This window comes from Mesocricetus auratus, unplaced genomic scaffold, assembly GCF_017639785.1.
Source record: "Mesocricetus auratus isolate SY011 unplaced genomic scaffold, BCM_Maur_2.0 Super-Scaffold_100676, whole genome shotgun sequence".
Taxonomy (NCBI): Eukaryota; Metazoa; Chordata; class Mammalia; order Rodentia; family Cricetidae; genus Mesocricetus; species Mesocricetus auratus.
Genome location: NW_024429266.1, coordinates 175,261,503 through 175,279,186, shown reverse-complemented (window position 1 = coordinate 175,279,186; position 17,684 = coordinate 175,261,503). Strand labels below are relative to the sequence as shown.

The 17,684-nt window shown below is 47.4% G+C and overlaps 1 protein-coding gene across 7 annotated transcripts in view; it reads left to right on the top strand.

Annotated features, from left to right (window-relative positions):
- Positions 1 to 14,437, top strand: part of Tamm41 (TAM41 mitochondrial translocator assembly and maintenance homolog) — a 37,019-nt gene extending 22,582 nt beyond the window's left edge. The window contains exons 5-9 of one of the 7 annotated variants that reach the window (XM_040738236.1): positions 2,887 to 3,032; positions 7,666 to 7,831; positions 9,009 to 9,071; positions 13,396 to 13,583; positions 14,288 to 14,437. In XM_040738236.1, the coding sequence (XP_040594170.1) occupies positions 2,887 to 3,032; positions 7,666 to 7,831; positions 9,009 to 9,071; positions 13,396 to 13,565 (545 nt within the window). In that variant the 3' untranslated portion in view covers positions 13,566 to 13,583; positions 14,288 to 14,437. Of the gene's footprint in view, positions 1 to 2,886; positions 3,033 to 7,665; positions 7,832 to 9,008; positions 9,072 to 10,447; positions 10,868 to 13,395; positions 13,584 to 14,287 lie in introns of those variants that run through there. The other 6 variants (XR_005873997.1, XM_040738237.1, XM_040738238.1 and 3 more) reach the window with 6 other exon arrangements.
- The last annotated feature ends 3,247 nt before the right edge of the window (positions 14,438 to 17,684 follow it).

Sequence of the window (17,684 nt, the reverse complement as noted above, 5' to 3'; positions counted from 1 at the left end):
ATTATCTTGGTCTGTAAGAGGACTACTTTTTAGTGGTAATGTACATGGTAGAGCATGGGTGTACCATCATAGTGTATGGCTTCTCTGTGCCCCTTAGATGCTTGAGCTGTTTCCTTATAAGTAATGCTATAATGAGCTGTTGGAATTGGGGGAACTGAGGATTGAACAAGTGTATTTTTACTTTTCATTAATGAAGCAAAGATAGGAAGAAATATCTTGGCGTGTGGCTGTAGAGGTTTCTGTTCTTGGTTAACTTGCTCCGTTGCTTTTGCTCCGTTGCTATGGTTAGGCAGCAGCATCAAAGGAAGTCATGATGAGGGAAAGCTTCATGGCAACCAGGAGTCAGAGAGACAAAATATGCCCTTCAAAACATGCCTCTTGAATAGCCCGCTGAAGTGTGAGCCCATGAGTAGAATAACCCATTGATAATGGCAGCACCCTTCCAGTCCAGGCCCCTCTCAGTAGCACCACTAGCTGAGACCAAGCCTTCAACACATGGGCTTTTGTATGGGGGGTGGGAGAGTCATGCCTAAACCCTTAGGGCCAGTGTAAGTTAGGCAAACTCTTAGCCACTGAGCTAGTCTAGTAAACAGGGGTTTTTTGTTTTGGTTTTTTTTTTAATGTTACATATAGCATGTTAATTTGCACCCTGGAAAATCTCAGGCACATGACCTAATCTTTGCATCTTTTGTTGCTGTGCATACCCCATGGGAACTGAATGTTCTCCACCTGAGAAGATGCACTATAGATGAGATAAGACGACACAAGCTTTGGAATGGCACCTCTACTTGCCAGGTACTCGGTAGATACCATCACCTAATCTCCACCGCTGGTATCTTCAGGCTTGCTCTCCAGAGATGCGTTTATTGAGTGACTGCTTTCCAGAAGGATTTTGGCAGATCGTGATGAAACAACCCATTTCTTGACACCCCCTTTAGCAGTGTCCCTTGACATTTACTGCGTAATTCACTTTCCCTGTAAATAGTAATGAAAAAGCAAACACACCCAGATGTAGGCAGCTTATACAGACTTGACTAGACAGTTTCGTCTGTGCCAAGGCCAACTTCCACAGACTCTTTAGTGCGCCCTCCACAGCTGCATGTCCATCATACTACATTGTAAGTTGGTCCTTTGATGCTTAAAACACATCTTATTCTTCACTGCAGTACAGGCTATTGGGCATTGGCTTAGTCTATTTTCTGTTGCTAGTAGTACAGTACAGTACAGTACCACGGACTGGGCAGTTACTAAGGAAGGAAGTTTGGGCTTCCTGTTGTGGCCTGGGTCATAAGGCCTCACCTGGTGACTTTCTTGCTGGCAGTGTGTCAAGATGGCACATGTCACGAGAGCAGGTTTATAACTATCATCTGCTCAGTATTCCTCTGAGACCACCCGTATCAAATCCTGGAGACTCCACCATGTGGATCCTGTCTAATCTTGGTCACTCCAAAGACCACAGTCAGATAGTTCCCACCCTCTTTCCTCACAGTAAAGATTACACCCCAATGTGAGCCTAGGAGGGGTCATGCCACACTTATTCTATTGCAGACAGCTTTGTAATTTTACTTTTCCCTAACAAATCAACAGTTTACTCAAGGAAATTCCACTGTTAGGCTATAGCCTCTTAGGATCCTTCTCCCTCCAAAAAAAAAGAAATTGGCAAAGGTAATTACCACAGTGCTCTCTTTACCCCCAGAAGTGACCTCTTTTGGGTGACAGGTTCTCTCCCCATCCTGCTCCCGAGGGCCTCTTTGGCAGCTGTGGCAGCTGTCTGCCCAGTGAGGGCTCAGCACATCTCTCTCATGGCACTTCACCTAGGAGTCCTTCACCCTGGCAATACCAGGATGTAACCCAGAGCACTGTGCCAGCCAGGAAAGTGCTCCACCCAGGGTGCATACCCCCCCCTCTTGCGTTCACCCTGGGGGCCCATTTTACTATTCTCTCTTGACTGACTGACCCTCCTCACTGGCAGAGGAGTGCTTCTCATTTGCTTCAAAAGTTGCTCCAGGGGGTCTGCTGGCATGTGCCTAGAACCCCAGCAGAGCGGGGCACCAAGAGTTGAAGGCCATTTCGGGCTACATAGCAAATTCTAGGTCAACCTGGGCTTATATGAGACCCTGACTCAAAAAGCCAAAAGTAAACAAAATAGAAGTTGCTCTTTTTCCTTCAGAATAATTTTGCCCGAAATTAATCTTGTTGCAAATGTTACATCCTTCATTTCTCTCCACTTGAAATTTTTAAAGATTGTTTTATGTGGGCGGGTGGTGGTGGTGGCTGCGCATGCCTTTAATCCAGCGCTTGAGAGGCAGAGGCAGCCTGGTCTCTGTGAGTTCAAGGCCAGTCTGGTCTACATAGTGAGTCCCAGGACTGTTACACAGAGAAACCCTGTCTCGTAAAACAAAAAGAGCAAACAAACAAACAAAAAGATTGTTTTATGTGAATGAGTGTTCCGCCTGCATGTGTGTCTTCCCATTATGTGCACACAGCGCTCTCAGAGATTCAGAGATGAGAGACGGTGCCAAATCCACCAGATTTGGAGTTACAGGTGGTTGGTTGTGAACAGTCCGGTGCGTGCTGGGAACCTAAAGTAACTGTCAACAACTGGCCACGGGCAGGGCTTTTCCTTAGTGGAAATCAAGCTCTCATGGCCAGGCCAGTGACCTTCCACGAGAGGATCACTGGACGGTATCTGGCATACAGGACTCTGTGACTCCAGAGGCTCTTTTTCCCCAAACAAACTCTCGAATTCTTTGTGTACCGTGATGGCCACTTTAAAAAAGAAAGTACTCTGCTGAGGGATCCTGCCACGCTGCTCCAGTCAGCCATGATCGTTGTTCATGGTGTGAATTCTTCTCTAAAACTGACTTTTCTGGTTCTTTTAACTAGGTGACTTTCGAATGGTGATTGGTGAGGAAAAAGCGAAAGTCTTGAACATCGTGAAGCCCAATGTAGCCCATTTCCGAGAGCTCTATGGGAACATATTGCAGGAGGACCCCCAGGTGGTGTATAAAATGCAACAAGGCCGGCTAGAGGTGAGCTGTGTGAGCCTGACTCCTACACTACCAAAAGAAGAGCTAGTATTTATTTCTTCATGTTTTCTGAGATGGTAGTAATTGAACTTGTGCCTCACACATAACAGACCAGTATTCTACCACTAAGCTACATCCAACCCCCTTGGTGCTTCTTACCTTGAGGCAGGATCTTTCTAAGTCGCCCAGGATGGTTTTGAATTCATTCTACTGCCCTGGAAAGCCTTGAACCTGGTAATCGTCCTACCCCAGCCCTCCAAGAAGCTAGAATAACAGGCCAGTCCCACCCACAAGGCTAGTGGCAAGGACTGTCTTTTTCTGTACCAGGTTTTGAAGCTGACAGAAGTCTCACACTTCATTGACACTTTGATCATGTGTGTCCTTACACTTTGTCCTCTTTCACGCCCTGCCCTCTGAGTGCCCTGGCCCACTCTGGGCAATTCTCTTTTGTCCCTAGTCAGTTACCATTTTACTTTTGATTGAATGTATTCCGTTACCCTCCCTACTTCCTCTTCCTAAGATTCCCTCTTGCCTAGGGTGGCCACCTTATTTCCCTTGTGTCCAGCCCCATCCATTTTCCTGCAGTTACCATGATTCATTTTTCTTTACACTTCCATTGTATATCTGTGCCATGTTTTCTTTTATTTTAGATTATTTTAGACAGCCAATGGCAGCCCAGGCTGTTCTTCAAGTTCCTATATAGCCAAGGATGACCCTGATTCTCCTGAGTGTCAGAATTCAGGCATGTGCCCCCACACCCCATTTATATAGGGCTAGAGCTTGAACGCGGGCTTTCTGCATGCTGGGCCTACATCCCAGCCCTCCTCTATACTTTCTTCATCCGTCATCTGTTGGTGAACAAACAACAAGGCGGTTCTGTTTCCTGACTGTTAGGAGTAGTGTGGCAATAAGATGACTATGCCAAAGGTTCCTGTGGAGTATTAACTTAGAGTCCTTTAGGTAGTGCCCAGGAGTTAAGGTAAAGCCAGGTCTTTTGAGAACTGTCTATTCAATTCTTTAGACCATAAATGCTATTTAATTGATTGGGCTGGCAGGATGGCTCAGAAGGTAAAGAATTCTTCCACAAGTTGTCTCTGGCCTCTGCATGCTCAACATGGTGTGTACACCCATACCCATAAATAACTAAATGTAATTTATTTAAAGAAAGAGAAGGGAAAGACATTCTGCCTTTGATGTTGTAGACAAACGTGACATAACAGAATATCCAGGTTTCCGGTTTCCTTCAGATGTCTTATCACAAGGGTTGTAAACATGAGTTCATCCCTGAGGCAAACCCCAAGGTATAACTGTTGTTTCTTTGAGGTAACTGTGAGCTGATTCTGGTCTTCCTCCCCAGCAGGAATGGAAACAGTCCATTGGTCCCCAGGACCATGCCCCAGATACAGCCATGGCTCTACTGAGCTGCCCTCAGATACTCTACCACACATGGTGCTGCAGGCCCATCAGGGTTTCTGCTTGCTGGGTTTACAGTCATGTACTGTAACCCGCTAGGATTTGTTTAGTTCTTGTAAAGGTCAGACTTCCTGGGGACCTGGGGACATGACAGGGGCCATCAGCACTTTTTTTTTTTTTTTTTTTTTTTTTTTTTTTGCTGGGGCACTGTTAGGGTGATGGAGGTAGGGTAAGAAAGAGACCAGCGTATTAGTTCATGAATCTGTGGGGCAGCAGGTTTCCAATCTGTAGGACAGTCTAGGGGTTTGGTAACCTGGGGAAGAGTTGACACTGCAGCCTTGAGTCTAGAGACAGACTATCTTCTTCAAGGGACCATGGACATTTCTCTTGTACCCTTCAGCTGACAGATGAACTATGGTTTTACTGTTATCAGTTTTTTTAAAATTAATTTTTATTTAAATTAAAAACAATCTTATTTTACATACTGATCCTAGTTCCCTCTCCCTTCCATCCTCCAAGTCCCCCCACCAACCCTCTGTTACCAGTTTTTGGGTTTTTTGTTTTGTTTTGTTTTTTTGGTTTTTCGAGACAGGTTTTCTCTGTGGCTTTGGAGGATGTCCTGGAACTAGCTCTTGTAGACCAGGCTGGTCTCGAGCTCACAGAGATCCGCCTGCCTCTGCCTTCTGAGTGCTGAGACTAAAGGCCTGCACCACCACTGCCCGGTGTTACCAGTTTTTTTAAGCTAAAAAAAGTGACATATTAGCTGGGCGGTGGTGGCAACACGCCTTTAATCCCAGCACTCGGGAGGCAGAGGCAGGTGGATCTCTGTGAGTTCGAGGCTGGGCTGGTCCGACAGCCTCCAAAACAATACAGAGAAACCCTGTCTTGTAAAACCAAAAAACAAAGTGACATATTTCATCTGTATTCACCTGAGCTAAATGTTAATGGCATCTTAAAAATGCCTTTTCCTTGACACCTGGACTGGTGTTTGAACAAGTAACTGAGCACTGCCGATTAGTCAAGGTACACAAAATGGCCATCACACCCCTACATTTTCTGTGTGTACAGATAGCAGTAATTTCTCCCTCCTGAGATGTGATTTTACTTTTTCTTACTTCTTTGGCCACAGGGAGAGAATAACAGCCTCAGAGTGTTGTACAATGTGTAACGTGCATTCTTCCCTCCAGCCGCCTGGGTTCTGCAGCTGTCTCAGCCCCCAAATAACACACGAAACACTATATTAATTATGGAGCTGTTGGCCGTTTGCTTGGTTTCTTATTGGCTAGCTCTGACTTAATTATTAACCCATAACTGCTAATCTGAGTATTTACACGTAGTATTCTCTTACCAGAGAAAGGGTCCAGACCTCTTACTTGTCCTGCGTCCTACAACGTGACTGACTATGCCTCTGTTTCCCAGAATCCTACTCAACTCCTAGTCCCACCTATCTTGCTTCCCTATTGGCCAACAGGGCTTTATTTAATAAACCAATACGACAACATATACACAGAAGGACTTCCCCCATCAACAGTGGCAGCTCTAACATCCCTCCATGAGTTTGCTCATGGGAACACTCCCAGTGCCAATCTCAGGTGAGGTGCTCCTGTACCCAGGGACCTCATCTGCTCTCTGAGGCTGCTGGGAGCTAGAGAGAGGCCCCCTTTAGAGTTCTTCCAGCTCAGGGCCGGAGGCCAGGTCTTTACCTCCAACCAGCCTATCCAAACAGCAAGTCAGATAAATGCCTTCACTCTGAGACTTCCCTTTTTTTGTTTGTTGTTACTGTTTGGGACAGGGTCTCGCTATGTAGCCCTGGCTGGCCTGGAACACACTATGTAGACCAGGATGGCCCTGAACTTGCGTGATAGGCGTGTGATCCCATATGACTTTGAGGAATTGGTTCTCTCCTGCCTTGACATGGATCCTGGGGGTGGAACTCAGGTCACCAGGCTGCTGAGCCATCTCACCTGCTCCTGAAGCTGTTCTTTGCTTTGATGCTAAAATCTAAACATTTGTGAAGGTGTTACAACCTCTGCGTGGATTAGGCATCTACACTCAAGTGTAGCTTTCATGTTTTTATATTTTTAATTCTATGAAGCAAAGTACACTGACTGTATTAGGGAACTGGTTTGGTTTTATCTCAGCAGTGGAGCTAACTTTTGACAGCTAAGTTACAATGATCAGTTATAATCACTCACCTTCTGTGTTCTGAAGGATTCAGAGTGAGGCGGGCCATTGTCATCATTGTGTCCCTGCAGTCATTTGTGAAGTACAGCACCAGATAGACAAGGTCCAGAGCAGGGCTATAAATTCACTTCACATTGTCCCGTACTCACTTCCCCTCACGGCATTTAGAGTGGGAAGGAGAACCTGAGCCCTGAATTTGATCTGGACTTGTTAGCTGCAGCCCTGCCTCCTTTAGCTGCTGGTTTAATACAAACAAAACAGTGTAAACTACAAGTCAGAACTTTATCCTCCAAAGAGGTTTCTGTTGGAGCTGGAGAGATGGCTCTGTGGCTAAGAGCTGTTTTCTTGCAGAGGGCCTGGATTCAATCCCAGCACCTCCATGGTGGCTCAGAACTGTGTGTGACTCTAATTCCAGAGGATCTGACACCCAATTCTGGGCTCTTCAGGAACTAGGCACATATGCTGTACACAAACATACGTGCAGTCAAAACACCAAATATTCATAAAATAAAATATTTTTAAAAAATGTTTAAGAGACTTCTCGCCGGGCGGTGGTGGCACACGCCTTTAATCCCAGCACTCGGGAGGCAGAGGCAGGCGGATCTCTGTGAGTTCGAGGCCAGCCTGGTCTACAGAGTGAGTTCCAGGACAGCCTCCAAAACAATACAGAGAAACCCTGTCTCGAAAAACCAAAAAAAAAAAAAAAAAAAAAGAGAGAGAGAGAGAGAGAGAGAGAGAGACTTCTCTTCTTTCCTAATAAAGAATGGAATATTCTAGAACCAGAGCTGTCCTCTTTGAAAGGACCTGTAATCCTAACCATGTAAATACTCAGTTTCCTATACCACCTGGGGTAGGTGTGGTGTTTCTGTTAGAAGGAAAACCTTATTTAATTACAACTGTATGCATGGGAGTCCCACATAGTATGAGACTCTTGTTTGTGGGATTTTTAAATAGAAGCCATGTGTCCAACTGTGTCTAGACTTCAGAGTGCTTGCAAAGACGTCATCTCTCTCTCTCTCTCTCTCTCTCTCTTTCCCAGATAGATAAAAGCCCAGAAGGACAGTTCACTCAGCTAATGACATTGCCCAGAACCTTACAGCAGCAAATCAATCATATCATGGACCCTCCTGGGAGAAACAGAGATGTGGAAGAAATCTTACTGCAAGTGGCTCAAGACCCTGACTGTGGTGATGTGGTGCGCCTAGGTGTGTCCACGAGTTTGGTGTTAAGCAAGGGCTGGCTGTGGTCCTTCAGACACATTATTTCTTCCTCTTTGCCTAATGAGATCAAGAGAGAGATTTCGTCTGGGGAGAAGAAAAACTTGAACAATTCAGGGTTTTCCAAATCTCAGTGTTCTCTTGCTCGAAGCAAGCAGTGGGAAATTTTTCAGGATCCTGGGCCCTAAATCACCGCCAGTGGTTGAAGCAATGCTTTAGTTTCAAGAACATAACTTCTAGATGTCGTTTGAAAGATGTGTCTGACCCTTGTGGTGTGAGAAGGAAAGAGACTGATGACGTCTCCAGCTTCTCTCTGACTGGGCCCAGGCTGTCTACCCGCTGATGGCTCCCAGGCCGTGTTTCTCCACCTTCACTCCAGGTCCTCCCTGATGTTTATCAAGAGTCAAATCTATGTGGTGGGGCAGGAGATTTGCCAGTAGTTCATAACTAGCTTAGACTGCATTGTGAGTGCAAGGCCAGCCTAGGCTAAGTAGAGGACAGGAGGGGAGAAGTAATTGAAACTGAAAATAACTCTACTCTCAAGCGAGTCCATTTTCCTGCTCTCTCGGTGAATATTTGTTGACTGGAAATGCAGTTTACAGTAAGGAATTAACATGAGACTGGCTCTTCTCCCTCTCTCAGGGACCTGCTCCAGGTTTCCTGAACGTGCCCATGTACTCCCCTATGCCCAGGACAGGCCCGTTGCTGGGTTGCTGCTGTCCCGAGGCGATGGAGGGCTTGGACCCTGTTTCTTAGGGTATTCTCTTCATTTACCTTTACAGTGGATGCTTTTCTTCTAGATAAAAAAAAAAAAAGAAACATTTCTTTAAATCTTTCTGCATCTAGGAACTGAGAACTAGAAGACATAAACAGCTTTAAATTCCTAAGATGGCCTTTGAGGGTCACCTGCCACCCATGAGTTGCATAGCAGCCCAGGCCTTCGCCAGTGGTCACATAACTGTGCCTGAGCCCAGCAGGCCTCCGCAGTACCCTACCCTCTGTTCAACACCCTTTTCACAGTCACTCCCTAGCAGGGACAGCATTCCTCCACTAATTCTGTTGACTAGCTGGAAATGTCTAGTTTTAGATTTTTTTAAGACCACTAAGACGACAGCCCGTCTGTCTGGGCTTCTCTCAGTATCCCTTTTGTTTTTGTGTTTTGCAGGGGTCTCGTCAATCGTCAGACCGTCAAGCATCAGTCAGAGCACCAAAGGTCTTTTTACTGCTGGTAAGAGCTTTGGAAATCGGTGCCTATGGTGTGCCTGCTGGACAGGATGGCTTTGATGCTGTTGGTAAAAATACAAAGCTTTGCACATGCCTCTTCCTTGTGCCTGTGCAATCCTCACACCTCGCCACTATACGCCCGGACACTGCAGTACTGTAGACACAGTTGTGACTGCAGTGTGCCTCGGACATCCACCAGGCCACTCACTATCTGAGGTGCTGGCAGAAGGCTTGGCCTCTCCTCTCGGTCCCTCTCATAGCTCCTGTGTGGGGTTTTGCCCTCGCATTCCTGTATTGAAGTCCTACTGGGAAGCCCTGCAAAAGTAGCCATCCTGGGTGCTCCCTCCCCATGGCCCCTTCGCAGACGCCTGCTCCTGTCTCAGTGAGGGGTTTGTTTCCTGAGCGATGGACTTCTGTTGCCCCATCTACCGTGAGTGATCAGCAGGCAGTGCTTGGCCACCCGATGATGTCCTCCCTTTTGTCGCTGTCCTCCCGTCAGGCCACCCCCTCCATTCTCGCTCCCCTACTCTATGCTTGCAGTTTGGGCAAGTCATTATTGCAGGTTTAACACTGAGAGAGGCTCGTGTGTGCTTTTCCTCCTCAGCTGCCCTGTGGGGACTAGGACTTGTCCCCCTTGTCTGTGCCTTTCACTCTTGGTGCACAGTGTCCTTTTGATGAAAAAGAAAGAGTTTTAGAGACTGTGTTTGAAACCTTTTTTCTCTGTCCTTACACATAGTTAGCATTTAGGCCAGGTAAAGAATAAAAATAATTTTCCTGCAAACCTTGAGGTCACTAGGTCTGCGGGGTACACACCCTAATCGCAGCACCCAGGAACTCACAGTTCAAGACCATCCTTGTCTACATAGCAAGACTCTGCCTGTGAGCAAAACAGAGAGGGGAGGGAGAGACAATTTTGAAATAATTACTGCAATTATTCTCTCACTTTCCAGACTACTGTTAGAGTTCAAAGCCATCCTGCTCCTTAATCCATCGTGTGTGTTCTTTCTGGAAGCTCCGGGGCTCTGGAATGGCATGCTGTGATGTGATTGTTTTGATCTCTTTTCCTGGCCACTGTCTCAATGGGGAAACCCAGAATAGTCTCTCATTCCCCTTTTGTTCTCAGTTCTCTTTCTAAAGTCCTTTATCCAGATGCTGGGCTCCTAGACCAGGGGTTGCTCTCTTTTGTCTCCCATGTGTTAGCCTTGTGGTCCTTTTCTTCTGCTCTCTGGGAGGTTTTCTCAAGTTTAGTTCTGATCCTGCAGGTCTCTGTGTGTGTGTGTGTGTGTGTGTGTGTGTGTGTGTGTGTGTGTGTGTGTGTGTGTGTAGGGGGTATTGGGTGTCACACAGAAACCCATGTATTAAGCATCTGTCCTGTGCTAGATGCTCAGGATATGAAAGTGGGCATTGGCCATCTTGCATCCTGACCCGGAAAGGGAGACAGACACGAGTTAATGGAAATGGAACAGAAGTAGCTCCCAAACCGAGTGACCTTTCACCTTGGGTCTGAGACTTTCCTAGAGCTGGTGTGGCCTGATGCCTTAGCTGCTGAATGCTGGAATTTCTGTTTACCTCAGTTTGTGTGTTGGAGCTGGGGGATTTTAAAAGAACCTTCACTGGACTTCTTTGGCCAATGAGAAGCTTCACTGCTCCACATACATACGCAGCATGGTAGAACTAAACTGTTTATAACTTAAAATGCTTTGGCACTGTGGACCCAAAAGATGGAGAAACTGAAGTATTTTATTCTATTATGTGCCTGATTTTAATAAAAGTAACTTCAGTTGTGGCACTTCTTACTGAGAAAAGCGGCCTGTGTAAAACTGCATTATCATGTGATACACCAGAATTACTAAAATTACTTCTCCTATTTGAATAGTGAAGATTGGACAGGAGGGAAAAAGTCAGTGTGAATCCCACCCAGCCCTCCCTCCTGATAACCTCCGACCGGAGCCAGGCCCCAGTCCTCTTTCCACTGATTCCTCCTGTCTGCCAGCAGAGGGCAGTGCTAGCAGAACATGCCACCCAGGTTCCCTGGGGCCCTGGAGCACTGCCCTGCTTTCCCTGAACAATGACTCGTTCCACCTTCCTTTCGCAAGGAGCCCACATGGCACCGTGGGAGTACACACGCTGTGGAAACTGTAGAAAACGATGAGTTCTGTGGGTCTTCTGGCCTTGCCCCTTGTGACATCTATAACCAGTCCCTCAGATGGTGTTGGAAACCATGTCCAGTGTGGTGTGCAGCCTGACCACTCTGTCTTCACGGCTTCCCTTTGCAGTTCTCATCATCAATACACTTGTTATAGTTTGAATACAGAAATATCATGTTCCTTTTCTCCAAGTTTCTTCCTTAGGGGCTGTTCTCTGTCTCTTAAATGGTGCTGTTGGCAGGGGGGACTCTGATCAGGTTTTTGGGTCATCAAGAACTGAAGCCAGCAGGGTGCCCCTGCAGAAAGTACTTTGCTGCTGAGGGTATCACATCTCTGCTAACAAAAGACCAGCTAAGCCAACTGTCATTGTCTGAGCAGCAGCCCTCTACAAAAGTTTCTCTGCCTGGGGAGAGGCAGCTGCAGCGGTTTGAGTAAGCTGGTCTGGGGACTTGTCGGTAACAAATGGGAGAGTCAGTGACCAGCCAGCCTGAGAGATACGCCAGAGCCCCACAAAAGATGGCCTCCTAGGCTGCAGTCAGCTTTCTGGAATATAGAGCTTCCTTGAGGGCAGAGGGAAACCACTGGTGGGTGTAAGAAGGCTACAGCAGCAGCAGATGGAGAGGGGAGAGCTGTTGCCAGAGAAACCAGGTAAGGTTACTGCCAGCCAGCTGGCCAGCCAGCCAGGAGACCTCTGTAGCCCAAGCCCAGTCTAGAGCAGCACCGACAAGAGAAGAGAGCCCAGAATGGAGTGTCTGGGACACATGAGTGGAGGCCAGAGTTTGGCCTTGGGAGGCAGTGGGGCCGCCCTCTGAGGGGCTGGCACTGGGGTGACTGTCTTCTCATTTCCCCACCTGTCTTTATGGCCAATCAGAGTTAACTCTAAGGGCAGATCCCTCTCCCACTTCAAAAGATTCAGCTGAATTAACAAAACAGGTTTAATCTTGTCCCTAAAAAATATCCCAGCATGCCTCACTGCTTCTCAGCCCTTTCCTGAAACACAGTGGAGCCGATCATTATTTTCTTCTTACATCATCTTTCTAATGATGTGTTTATCACTTAATCCTGAATATGTATCCTCCCTCCCTCCCTCCCTTCTTCCCTTCCAGCAGAGTCTCTGTATCTGAGCAGGTTCACCCACCCATTCCCTGGGCTTCGCAGCCCTTAATGTCCTTTGAAGAACACGTCACCTGTTTGAATTTTATGAAATTGTTGGTTGAGATTTTTAAAACCTTTGTTGAAATGAATGTTTGTTCTTAGCTTTGTGCAAACCTCAGATGCTGGGAAAACCCAGTAGGACTGAGCGCTTTCAGGGTGGGATGGCTATAGACAGAGCCCTTGAAACTCTAACCTCTGGCCCCTCTGCATGTTAGTGCACATAAACGGTGCACAGCAAGCCCTCTGCAGCTTTAGGGAGCTCAGATTCACAGCCAAGCCTGACTGTGGACAGACTCTGTGTTACCTAGCGTAGCATCTAACAGATGAGAAACTGGAGGCTCGGAAAGGGAGAGTCACCATCACACCCATCCTAGCCCAACTGGGCCCACAACCCAAGTCTCTGTGTTGTTTGTAGCACAGTTTCCTCCTACAGTCTTTCTGACAGAGCTGAAGGACGGAGTGTGTTCAGTCAAGGGAGGTCTTTAATCCTCTAAGCAGCTGTAGGTGGCACGCAGTGCCAGTCAGCTATGTTCAGTATTTACCTGCTGTTCCAGCTCTGAGGAGCTCCTAAGCTCGTCCCTGAGCTTTCTGAAGGCCTCTAGCCATGACTCAGCAGCCTGGGCTTGCTGCTCTTATTCTTGCATGTGTGGCTGCCTGGCTTCCGCTCAGTCTTCTGGTTGGTTCCGCTGGAATTTGAAAGAGCACCTTATGTAATGATCTTCCAGCCCTAGTGTTCAGGTGGGTGAGGCTGGCCAGAGTCATTGCCCCAGGGGGGAAATTAAGAGGGGTGGAGGCAGTGAAAAAGCTCTGAGTTTCTCAACAGGATCATGTCAAGCCAGGAGCACACATCCAGACTCATCACTAATGATTTTGGGAACCCTGCCTTTCTCTTTATCACCGCCTGCAGTAGCCAAAGGTTCCAAGCAGGCAAGGCAGCTTCCAAGTAACAGGGCCAGCTAGTTTAAAAGATTACTCCCTGGAAAGAATTGTGTCCATTGTGTCCCCTTGTCAACATGTTCACCAAAGCCACAGCCAGGAGCATGCGTTTCCAACCACGGCACAGATCACAGTGTACAGCTCAAAGAGAAAAAGGCTTCAACTCCTCTGGCCACACCCTGAAGCACTGCTCGACCTCACCCTCAACACAAGGAAGTCAGACCATAATAACATCCCCTGGCAGGACTGGAGAACACTAGCATACCATCTATCCCATTGTAAGTTTTTCCCATCAGCCCCAGCGAGCCTCTCTGGGGTCTTGCAGTTGAGATGACTGACGTCAAAGGGCTGTGAGGGCCAGTCTTCCCTCTGACACTTCAGAAGACTCAGCTGAGTACCTACTGTGTGTTGTTGGATACCAGGTATTTCACCAGGTGAAAGGGATACAGGAGTGACCAGAACTGTCCCGAAGGAGCTGTCAGTCTAGTCAGAGAGACGGGGGAGTCAGCTACAAACACTGTACAATGTGGTAAATGTTATGTGGACACCAGACATGAGAGCAACCTGGCATGTGCACTAAGCAGGAAATAGAATAGCGTTTGTTCTAGGCAGGCAGTAGTCGCGTGTGGGTCACAGAAGCAACAAGCTGCGGTGGCTGGGGCGCAGGCGCTCCTCCCTTCTTTCTAAAAGACCTGTGGAGCTCGGTGGCTGCCCGTACCTCCACAGCTCAAAGACTTGCTGTCCCAGGAAGTCTACTTCCGAGAGCAGCATGGTGTGTGCAACAGAGGCCCAGCTCAGAGTCTCTGTGACAGGTCTCTCTTGGCCTTTAAAAGCTTTCAGCTCCAGGTCCTCAAGAATGCCCAGTCAGCCCATCATAGCCCCATTCCAAAGACAGGCCTCCAGTCAGAGTGACATTGGCAGTCTAGCTACATGTCCACTGAACAGGATGCATTTTCTCACCCGTGCTGCTTTTCTCTTGCAGGTGTGAAGAAGTCGGTGATTTATAGTTCACGGAAACTGAACAAAATGTGGAAAGGCTGGTTGAGAAAAACACCCTGACTCGCTGGTGTTTGTGTTATGTGTAGATTATGAATAAATGGCTCCGCGCTTTTTGAAGGAGCTTTGTTTATTACTCTGACTGGCTGCTTGAAATTGAGGAGACCAAGGTTTGCATCATACTTGGTAGGGTTTATTTCTGTTCTGTATTTTGCTTTTAGGCAGGGTTTCACTTTGCAGCCCTGGCTGACCTCAAATTCACCAAGATCCATCTGTTTCTACCTCCTGAGTGCTGAGATTAAAGGCATGTGCCACCGTGCCTGGCTATGCTTGATGTTTTGTTTTAGTTTACATGTCAGACAGTAACTCAGGTACAACCCAAGCATGCAAAAGGACTTTGCATTCCAAGAAAAGTCCTCTGTGTACAGAGTTGAAAAGGCATTCTTGTGATCCAGGTGGGGGGAGGGGTTATGACTTGAGGACCACTGGGCTTTTGAATTTGCATCCTGGAAAGACTATAAGCTGTGTAAGTTGGACTCTCTTCCTAGTGCCCTGCACCTCATTCACTCGGTGGTTTTTTTGTTTGTTTGTTTTGGCTTTTTGTTTGTTTGTTTTGTTTTATGCTTTTTGGTATTATGTGAACGTTAACAGTGCAGAAGCCAGAAGAGTGGGGGTCATATTTCTGTACTAGAGTTATAGAAGTTGTAAACCATGTGGGTGCTAAGAACTGAGCCTGGGTCCTCTGCAAGAGCAGCTAGGGCTCTTAACCACTGGTCCATCTCTCCAGCCCCTTCTCTTGGTTTTTGCCATCAAGGGCTCACAGTTGTCTCATGAATTTTCTGGATTAGGATTAGGTTTTTCTACATTTGTATTTATTCTCCATGAAAGTATGTACCAGATGACTTTTGGGCGTACAGCCCAGGACAACCCTTTGCTGACTGCCCTGCTGTAATGAGACATGTTTGGGCACCAGGAACCCAGCTACACAGACTGATTCTTCACCCTGCTTTCCTCTCATCTCTCTGCCCTCTGTCGTGTTGGAACCCACTAATTAGAAAATTGCTAATGAGCCGGGCGTTGGTGGCGCACGCCTTTAATCCCAGCACTTGGGAGGCAGAGGCAGGCGGATCTCTGTGAGTTCGAGGCCAGCCTGGTCTACAAGAGCTAGTTCCAGGACAGCCTCCAAAGCCACAGAGAAACCCTGTCTCGGAAAAAAAAAAAAAGAAAAGAAAAGAAAATTGCTAATGACAGCTCAAGGGCCATCCACATCTGGGAAGACCGAGAGTCTTTGAAAGCTCTCTCAGAAAAGCAGATTACCAGCCAGTTGTGGTGGCATCAGGCTGTTATCCCAGGAGGCTGGAGCCAGGGGATCATGAGTTCAAGGTCATCCTGAGCTCCATAGTAAGAGCTCTGTAAAAGGTAGAGGAGAGCTGGCTAAGTTTCCAAGAGCCCTACAGTGCTCTGTCTGTTAGTACTGGTCTGACTGATCTGCCAAATATGGAACCAGCTTGTTGAGTTCGTCCCTGAGCTGCTTACCTGACTACAGGAGGCAGCTTCCTCCCAGGCTCAGATGGCAGGAAAAGAGGAGCTACCAAATGTGAACCAAGGAAGAAGGACAGCAGCAAGCAGCTAATCTTCCACCACAGGCGGCTTATCTGTCCCATCAAACCTCACGTCCTCTGTCCACCTATACTGTTTCCATTGCCTAGCGCTTCAGTGCTGACCCCTCGATTCTGTCGTGACCTCTGACAATGTAGGGTTTCCACCTTAGAGTTTGTCCCATTCCAACCTTAATTAGAAGCCGCATGGCATACACTTAATGCCCTAGCTTGCTTTTCTACTGCTGAGATAAAAGACCATGATCAAGCCAACTTGGGGAAGAAAGGGTTTATTTCAGCTTGCGGCTTACAGTCTTGTCATCCAGGGAAGTCAACAGGAACCAGGGCAGAGGCCATGGAGGAGTGCTGCTTCCTGTATTGCTCCCCATGGCTTACTCAGCCTGTTTTCTTACAGCACCCAGGACTGCCTGCCCACAGGTGTCACTACCCACAGAGGGATGGGCCCTCCTATATCGTCAGTCAAGAAAATACCCCCAGACTTGCCTACAGGCTAGTTTGATGAAGGCACCTTCTCAGTTGAGGTTTTTTCTTCCCAGATGACTTTGGCTTGTGTCAGGTTGACAAAATGTTAGCGCATCATAACGTATGAGTAAGCTCTGTTGAACAAAGCTTCACTACCAGCTGTAAGACTTTAGGAAAGTTGTTTAGTCTCTGTAAACAGCGGTTCCACCTAAAACAGGGGTGGCAGTACACAATTCTTTCAGGTGATCCCTGCAAGCTCACCTTTTCAGTGGTGGTCACTGTCGTTGTTTCTTTGTATCAGGACATCCGGGATTTTTCCCCCATTGGATGCTAATATGATCCCTGCTGTTTATAAGACACAGTGGGAACCCCCTCAGGTTAGTCCGCATCCTCTTCCTGAACTCTTGCACCTTCGGTCCCCTATTCAGGTTCATTTTCCAGATGTGGAACTTAGGTCTCCTGAGAGGAAGATGCAGCCTAGGGTCATGATCCAGCTAAGTAACAGCTGGGACGCTGACCCTGGCCTCTGGTCTTCTGTCCCCTGCCTTTTCCCATACAACCCAAAGGTTTACAAGTCATGAACAAGTGAGCCTTCCCTTCCTCCTGCCCTGGAGTCTAGCCTGTTCCTTCATGTATTCCTAGCAACAGATTTAGATCTCAGTTGGAACTCATCAAGCAAGTATATAAGGATGAAAACTGAGGTGTCCTACAAGGAAAACTTGTAGACAGGAAGTCCCTTCTCAACCCAGAAGACCTGAGGTAGGTCCAGCTCTGCCTCTAAACAGCTGTGCCCGGCTGTTCCACCTGAGGAGTCTCAGCGTCTGTGTCCACAGTATTGTCAGCCGCATAACCAGCATGGCCAGGTTGGTGTCAGGGTTAAAGGAGATGGCACACAGTATTTTTTCAAGCATCTGCTAGTATGTTCAGATGGTGAGTTTGGATAGCATAACCACAGATAAAACCAGGTATATCTGTCAAAGTCTTGTGGAGACAGAAAGAGTTTAATACTAGTTCCCAGACATTGGAGGGGCCAGTAAACCAAAGAGATAGTATTTTAGGGGAGGAGAGGGGTGACTTGCAGAAGGCAAGGAAGCTGCTGGCACCCTGGACTGGAACCAACAGGCCCATACCTGCTGCTGTGTTGCCAAACTGACTGACTCTGGTGGTTTCGAAGTGTTCATAAATGTTGGCCCTCCTCCCGCCAGTGGGCGGAATTGAGTTCTTCCTTGAATATGAGGTGGCGTTAGTGACTTCCAACAGAATACAGTGAGCAAGATCTTAATGTGATTTAGAGGCCAGCCC